The sequence below is a fragment of the Cornus florida genome, unplaced genomic scaffold, assembly GCF_030987335.1.
Source record: "Cornus florida cultivar Cherokee Brave unplaced genomic scaffold, ASM3098733v1 CherokeeBrave_3.0.0_Hap2_Chr03, whole genome shotgun sequence".
In the NCBI taxonomy this organism is placed as follows: domain Eukaryota; kingdom Viridiplantae; phylum Streptophyta; class Magnoliopsida; order Cornales; family Cornaceae; genus Cornus; species Cornus florida.
The window spans coordinates 51,849,488-51,858,176 of NW_026775573.1; the positions used below are offsets into that span (position 1 = coordinate 51,849,488).

Sequence of the window (8,689 nt, forward strand, 5' to 3'; positions counted from 1 at the left end):
CCCAAGTAAAGGATTTAGCCACTCATTGTAGTGGTCATGGAACCCTTAAGGGATAGCTTGGAGGTTGTCATCATCATCTTCATCCTTACTTTCTTCCCAAAACCCTAGTTCTAGAGAGAAAACTATGTAAAAAATATCTACTCTATGAATAATAGAAGATAGATTGATAAGATGTTCAATTAATTCATTACGTTCCTCTTTTAATTAGCCTCCAAGTTAGAAAAATAGCCTATGATTGGAGGAAATTCGCAACGATACAAATTAGGTAGAATTCGGCACGCTTGGGAATTAGACAGCACACTGCCAGGCACTTCGATTGATCGAAGATCTTCGATCGATCAAACACTTAACTTCGATCGATTGAAGGTGACGTGGCTCGAAAATATCTTCTTTGGCTTTATCCACTTTGCTGAGTTGGCATCGCCTAACTTCGATCGATAGAAGCTCCCTTTGATCGATCAAAGTTCCTCAGAGACCATTTCCTTGGCTTCTTTCCAACTTTGCTCCTTAGCTCCAAAATGGGACTAAATGGCTCTTGTTAGCCTGTTTGAACTTTATTTACCTGAAATAGGCAATAACACAAATAAATACTTAAGACATGAAAGTAAGATAGATGAATGGACTAAAATACCCTAACTTAGGTACTAAAATGCGTCACATTTGAGCACTCATCATCTATAAATATATGAGTTCAACTACAAGCCTGGAGTTAAAGCCCAATAACCTAATTTTACTTCAACCTATGGCCTAGGCCTCTGTGTGATAAATTTTAATGGATTGAAGTTAAAGCCTAATAAATGATACTTGGTAGTAGTATTATATATAGTTCAATATATTACTAAATACATATGGTCCACAGAGTAGTTTAAACCCCAATAGGCTTGGTCCTGAGCCACAAAATCTTAATCGCTTTAGATACTATTAATCAATTAATTGGTTAACTCTCTTCTATCAATAGTTAGTACTCATTAGAGTTATGGTGTGCTTAAAAGAATAAGACCAATATCTAATTAACTTTTGAAAGAAACTAATGCAAAATGTATACAAAATGGTAAGACTCACATTTTTTCTTCTTCTTTTTTTTTTTTTTTTTGGTAAAAATTTCCCTTCAAAATTTGAATTTAAAGTCTTCCATAAATTAGATTCTAAATGTTTTAAATGACTTGAAAGCAAGTGGACAAATAAAGTCGATAATTAGTAACTAGAAATAAGAAGATTAAACTTTTAGAATGGAAATGCCATTGAGGATTGTGAACAATAAGAAACCCTTATCTTGAAATTGTTTACTCAAGATAGATTTGAAATTTTGTAGATATTCTTGCATTTTGCTACAAATATATTTTTTTCCTTTCAATTAAATATCTTTAACAATCATTGATTATGTAATTCTATTAATTCAAGATTTTACAATAGTTAACATGCTGTATGAATATATTTGAGTGGTAATGGCTAAACTAAACAACATGAAATTTATTATGTGTGGGTGTGTGTGTGTATATATATTTCATTTTCATTTAACTTCTTGATTCATTTCAAGTACAACATTGTTCGTTTTCCTTTTTTTGGTTCCCCTTCCTATTCCCATTGCTGTATATTGGTATGAGTCAATTTTTATCCAATAAATCATTATTATCTCTTGTTTGCATTTTCATTAATTCCTTAATTCATTTAAACTAACAAGAAGTTTGCAATTGGTAGGTATGAGTCAAATTTTATTCAAGAAATTGTTAAAGATATTGGAAAGAAATTGAATCGCAAAGTATTGAGTGTTTGTTCATATCCAGTCGGATTAGATATTCGTATAAAAAACATTAATTTGTGGTTGCAAGATGGATCAAACGAAGTCGGGATAGTGGCAATCTCTGGGATGCATGGAATAGGGAAAACAACCATTGCAAAAACTGTGTATAACCTGCACTTTGACAGATTTGAAGGTAGCAGTTTTCTTGCAAATGTAAGAGAAACATCAAAAGAACCCAGTGGTCTTGTCCGCTTACAAAGACAACTTCTTTCAGATATTTTAAAGGGGAAAGAAGCAAAAATTTGCAATGTTGATGAAGGAATCATAAAGATAAGAGAAGTTATTTGCTGCAAAAGAATTTTACTTGTTCTTGATGATGTGGAAAACCGAAACCAATTAAATGCAGTACTCACAATGAGGAGTTGGTTTCAACAAGGAAGTAAAATTATCATAACAACTACAAATGAACAATTGTTGAAGGCACATGAAATGCACAAGCGACATGGAGTTAAAGGTTTAACTCATGATGAATCATTTCAACTCTTCAGCTGGCATGCCTTTGGACAAGACCACCCCATTGAGGGATATATGGAGCTCACAAAAAAGGTTGTACAGTACTGCGGAGGGCATCCTTTAGCTCTTCAAAGTTTTGGTTCTTCTCTATCTGGGAGTAGCATTGATGTGTGGAAAAGTGCAATAGAGAAAATGGAAGCAATTCCTGACAGTCGGATCATAAAAAAGCTCAGATTAAGCTTTGATTCTTTACTGGATGAGCATGACAAAAATTTATTCCTCGACCTTTCTTGTTTCTTTCTTAGAAAGGACATGGATTTCATAATTCCAATACTAGATGAATGTGGTTTTTACACGAAAGTTGGGATTCAAAATCTTATCAACAGATGTCTCTTGACAATCGATGTAAATAACAAGTTGACAATGCATGACTTGATTCGAGAGATGGGAAGGGAGATTATACTTCAAGAACTACCTAAGGAGCCTGGGAAGCGCAGCATAGTGTAGCATCACAAGGATGCCTTAAATGTATTAAGAGAAAAAACTGTAAGAAACATGCCTTATGCCTTTATTTTCACGTTTTTTGATTCTTATTTTTGGCTAGCTGCTACTTATCAACCTCTCTTATCAGGGCACAGAAACAATTGAAGGCCTTATTCTAAATTTGCATGTGTCTGAGCAAGATTGGCTTGCTAAGAATTTCTTTGATTTAGATAATTCAAAAAGACGTCATTATGAAGATTTTCTTGACAAATTAACATTGCCTTGTGGAATCAATTCATCAAAGCGCCGTCGTCTAAGACTCTTCCCATGGCTCCCCACAAACTCTACCTCGACAGAATCATTTTCCACATCAAATGAAGTGGACTTAAAAACTGATGCATTTTCAAGGATGCACAAATTAAGACTACTCCAGCTCAATAATGTAATGCTAACAGGAGACTACAAAGAATTTCCTAAGAAGTTAAGATGGTTGTGTTGGCGTGGGTTCCCCTTAAAATCGATACCTAGTGAGTTTCCTCTAGAGAGTCTGGTTGCTCTTGATTTGCGAAACAGCACCTTAAAACAACTTTGGAATGCAAACAAGGTATGATACTACTAACTTTCTTGGTTTTTTATTTTTTCTATATTAAATTTTTTAAAAATAATTTTCTTTTCTTTGGGGGTATGTATGAATATTTATACTTTCTTGCTTGTTTCTCACAGGTGCTCAAATCATTGCAATTCCTTAATCTCAGTCATTCCCATGGCCTTACCAATACACCCAATTTCTCAGAATTCCATAATCTTGTGAGATTGATTCTTAAAGATTGCATAAATTTGATCGGGGTTCACGAATCCATTGGGGAATTAAAGAGACTTGTTCTGTTAAATCTGAAAGGCTGCAAGAATATTAGGAATCTTCTTACAAAAATAGCTCAGCTTAAATCTCTAGAGAAACTCATCCTCTCTGGTTGCTCAAATCTTGACAAGTTGCCGAGAGAGCTGTGCGAGATGGAATCTTTAAAGGTTCTCGACGCAGATGGTGTTGCAATAAAACAACTAGCCTCTACCAGCAGTGACATAAAATCTTGGCAATCACGCTGGTTCTCTTGGGTTCCTAGACCAAGAAAGTCTCCAGAATTGATCAGTTGTTCATTGATTTGCTTGCCACGCTCATTAGTAAGCTTGAATCTTGCACACTGCAATTTGACAGATGATGCCATTCCGAGGGATCTTGGTAGCCTGTCCCTGTTGCAGAACTTGAATCTAGGGGGAAATCCAATCAGTAGCCTTCCAGAGAGCATCAAAGGACTCACCATGCTCCACTCACTTGAATTGGAAGAGTGCGAAAGACTCCAATTGCTTCCAGAGCTACCAATGAGCTTACAAAGCTTGAGGTTAAGCCATTATACATCACTGAAAATGATGATGAATCTATCAAAACTATAGGGATTCGTGGATGCGTTGGGATATGACAAACTAGTAGAGGCTCAGAACTGGTTCAGGTTAGAACCCATTCAAAACATTGATGCAGAAATGATCAATAATTTCGGATTGGTTGAGTTGGAATCCATAAGAAAGGTTGAAATGAAATTTTACAATCACGTAACGCGTATGTACAATATTGGTCCCATCCAGGTGATCTCTCTCTGTCACTCTCTCTCTCTCTCTCTCTCTCTCTCTCTCTCTCTATATATATATATATATATATATCTGTCTCTCATTCTCTCCTATTGTAATTGAAGTTATGATGATTTGCATGGATCAGGCACTGTATGAGTGCGGAATAGTCAGCATATTTCATCCTGGAAATGAGGTTCCATGTTGGTTCAGCAAAAAGAGTAGAAAGTCCTCCATATGTTTCAATGTTCCTTCACTTCCTATTCTCAAGATCCGAGGCTTGAATATATGCGTTGTTTATACAAATAAATACTCTTCCACCAACTATTTTGCCAATCAATGTGTTATTCACACCTTCAATAAGACCAAGGATGTGATGTGGTCCTATAACCCGGTGTGTAAAGGGATTCCAGATGAGGGGGAAAGTATGAGATGGTCAAGCCATTGGAAGATTGGGAATCAGTTGGAAGTTGGTGATGAAGTGGTTGTTTCAACGATGATGACCGTCATCAATCAAGAAAAGGTGTATCAAGTAAAGGAGTTAGGAGTCGACATTGTATATGAAGAAGAGGAGAAGGATACCCTGCTTAATAACTATATTTCTTGTCTTGATTTATCAGCATACCAGCATTCCGGTCGATACTACTTCTCCCATCATTATAAACTGTTCAGGAATATATCCGTATGACTTCATATTTAGAGTTATGAAAAAGATGGTTACACGTGTCATAAATGTTGCTTAAGCATTAAAAAAATTGGCCACTCACAGGTAAGCATTTGCAATCCTGGTGGTTGCAGAGGTATAGCTTCGTATATTTGCTATTGTATTCATTATTATCTCATTTTTTTTAATACCAAAATGACCTTGTCCTTTATACCAATTTATTATTATTGTATTATCTTGTTTATTGCTAAACAGCTAAATATATCATTACTAGTTTTTATCAAATGATATTAACGGCATAATGATTAATTTGTCAATAATTTTTCTCCACCTTATGGATGTTTTAACATTAAAAAATTTCTTAAATTTTGTATTTTCTTTTTCAATTGAAAAAAATTGAAGAATAACATCATGTAATGTGGTAGACCACATGGTCAATGCAATGTGGCAGCTACTGAGAGGAGTGTCAACAAAATGTAAAACATGAGTGTTCTCTCTCCCTCAACAATTACTACATTTGTATAAATATATATAATATTCTATATTGGCAGACTTCATCCATAATACTATTATTTTAATTATTGAGTATACGTGATTCCTAAAAATGAAAACAAAATATAAAACTGGAAGAGTAAATTAGTTATAGATTAACTTTCAAAGTGGATCATGTTATAGGAGAAAATGAAAATGGCATGTTTTTATTTATTTGCAAGCAGAGAGGAGTTATATATACCTCGCTGCTTCTACAACTTTTACAATGATGTTCTATTCATTAAAATTACAATCACTGAAATATAGGTGTGTGTATGTTTTATTTATTTTTTTTAAAAAAAAAAAAGAAAAGAAAAGAGCAATGTTGCAGTGCAACATTACTACTACTACTACTACTAAAGATAATGTTGGCTTTTTCTCTAATCACTTCCACTGCAACATTGCTTTTTTCTATTTTTATGCATATAATATTTTATTTTATTTTGAAATTTTAGTCAATGTCCCCCCTTAATTTTTTGGCTTCAAAATATTTTGCATTCCCCTTCTACAATCAAACTATATTTTTCTCTTTATTTGCAAATTTTTTATATATATTTTTTAAAAATTTCTTGACTGCAATATTTTGGCCACAAACTATTTCAATCTTAATTAATATTTCATTGTATTGTTACTTCAATTATACTTTTGTTCAGCCTCTAGTCTTGCTATAGTAGACATATTAATTAAAATATATATATTTTATTTGACACCGCCACACTTTTTATCATATCAACCAGAACAACATCCAGTCTTGCTGAAGTAGGGCCTTTTTTTTTTGGCTTAATTCAATCGTTTTGGGATCGGGAGTTGCATTTTCTCAATTTTGAATATTTTAGAATTTCCGTTAGAAGAGTAAACGGATTCAAATCACTTTCCTTTTTGGTGTTTTGCAGTTTTTGAATTTTCAGTTTATTTTTTAAAAGTTTTCTCATGATTTTAAGGTTTCTTTTATGCTATTAGGGTTTTTTCATTTATAAGTATATGTACTGCAAAGTAGATATCAGTATATTATCATATTTCTCTACAAATTCTCTTTTTCCTTGTGGATTCAAGATATCACTTTGTTAATTAAGGCAACCCTAGTTTCCGATTCTTCTTACATCAATGTATATATTTGCTCTAGGTATTTACTGTACCAATTATGGTGTGGTGTAGGTAGATGTATTGTAACTTCGTTCTCGACTTTCTTGATTTTTGAATTTCTAGTTGTTGTGTCCATTATAAAACGGCTATCATCACACCATCAATCATAAAAAGACCATTGGGCACATTACTCACAAATGCAACCATATCCATTGATGAGACAAGGTCTTATAATTGTGATGAGCTTGAAACTTCAGTTTTCAACTTTTGAATTAAGTGGATGCCACATCTGGGCTTTTGCGGGTTGATCAGAACAGACTCGAAAAGTTGAACTCAAACTCTGCTTATCATTATTTTGAAATATGTTTTTAATAAAATAAATAAATAAACCAATCTTGATATCATATTTGTGTTTCAAGCTATGTTAAAGCTCACGTTTGAGATAGCTTTTATTTCATTCATGAACTTATAATAACCTAATGGAGAGAAAAATATTAAATACTCTAGGGTGGTCCTTGCTATAGAGTACTCCATGCCAAAGTACTACGTACTCGGTATTTTCGGGAGGAATTGTTTGCACCTAATTGGAATTGATCTTGAGACCTGAGTACAAATCTATATTTATAAAGCTACACGAACTAATATTCACTAACATATAAGAGCGTACACAAACTAGCCAAATTTAATATTGTACAGGATCCGATACAACTTTGATTATCTACTCAACCCAGATTTCTGTACTATTTAAACTTTTTTCTTAATGACCAACATAATAATAGTTTAAAGCCGGTCCCACCTACACAGGGTACTAGAGAAAGATTTACTGGAACAGAATACATTATCTAAGGTGAAAATAAATACATTCTCATGCTGTAGTATGGAAAAAGAAAAAGAAAAACATTCATTAACACTCAAATTAAGAGCCTCATTCTTGTGGTAGTCCTGGTTACTCCATTTGCAAATTTTACTTCGAAAGATAAATACGTGGACCAACTAATTTTACAATTTACATATGACACAAGGCCGACAGACTATTGTTGCAAAGCATGTAGAAGACGAGAAAAACAGAACAGTTGCTAGTCGTTCAGAGCCGTGAACAAATTGTGCTTTCGAGCATGATCTGGAATTAGCTGATGGACAGTTTCAGCCGAGATGCCTAAAAGCTCTGTCAAAAAGAATATAAGTTCTTATAGGCGTTAGAAGCTAAGTTAGAAAAAAAAAGTTTTTAAAAGAAAACAACATCAGGTGTTGAACATAATGGTTTCTCAAAACAAACCCATCTCTCTACCATTGCATCTGTCTGATGGACTATTTATTAGTGTGGTGTAGGGAATTGATGGACATTGTTATCTATCATATAAATTTACAAAAATACTGAATAGAACTTTATCCCGACTATTTACATCAGCTATATGAATCTATGATGATAATCTTTGCTAAAACTTTGAAATATATTCACTTATCCATGCATGGATCCGATACCATGCTGAAATTCACCAGCACAAACCAAGGACCCAAAGAAAGAGAACAAGTAAAAATACCTATATAAAAGAGAACAACAAAGCGTTTTATCCTAGAAAATTTTCTGTTCATGCTCCATAAGAGTAATTCTCGTTTAAGACTTTTAAGAGAAATTCATTTATGGGCATGAGACTGCGCCACTTGACCCCTTCAAATGTGAGATTTGAGCAATATTATCGATTGAAAGGCCATTGCACCACTAGGTTGAAAATTGACGTCGAGACCTCGAAGAAGCAAGCAATGGTGATTTTCATTACTGGGAGATTCCATTTTAAGAAACAACTAGGAGATTGTCGTGGTCTCAAACTAGTTTCACCAACAAGCTGGCTTGTAATAAAGCGCCTATGGACATAAAATAGCAACCGGACCTTTTAGGAGTGACATTTCAGGCTTAAGCAGGGATAGCATATTCTTCCTTTTCAGACGATGATGCCTCTGGAAGGAATATATTTTCCATGCATGCTGGCAGCACTACCAGGGAATTCCAATGGTGGACAACTATTTAAGAGAACTAGTCGAAGCCCAGTCAGCGA

The 8,689-nt window shown here is 34.1% G+C and overlaps 1 protein-coding gene and 1 pseudogene across 1 annotated transcript; both read left to right on the plus strand.

Moving 5' to 3' along the window:
- LOC132301595 (disease resistance protein RPV1-like) overlaps positions 1–4,186 on the plus strand; it is a 27,435-nt pseudogene extending 23,249 nt beyond the window's left edge.
- Positions 2,886–5,112, plus strand: LOC132300513 (uncharacterized). Its single transcript, XM_059797622.1, has 3 exons — positions 2,886–3,341; positions 3,461–4,375; positions 4,506–5,112. Exons 2-3 carry the CDS (start codon positions 4,274–4,276, stop codon positions 5,043–5,045), a joined length of 642 nt encoding a protein of 213 aa, XP_059653605.1. The 5' UTR covers positions 2,886–3,341; positions 3,461–4,273; the 3' UTR covers positions 5,046–5,112.
- The last annotated feature ends 3,577 nt before the right edge of the window (positions 5,113–8,689 follow it).

Coding starts and splice junctions, on each gene's coding strand:
- LOC132300513 (XM_059797622.1), top strand. CDS start 4,274: ATGATCAATAATTTCGGATTGGTTGAGTTGGAATCCATAAGAAAGGTT. Junction 4,376..4,505: donor ACAATATTGGTCCCATCCAG/GTGATCTCTCTC, acceptor TGCATGGATCAG/GCACTGTATGAGTGCGGAAT.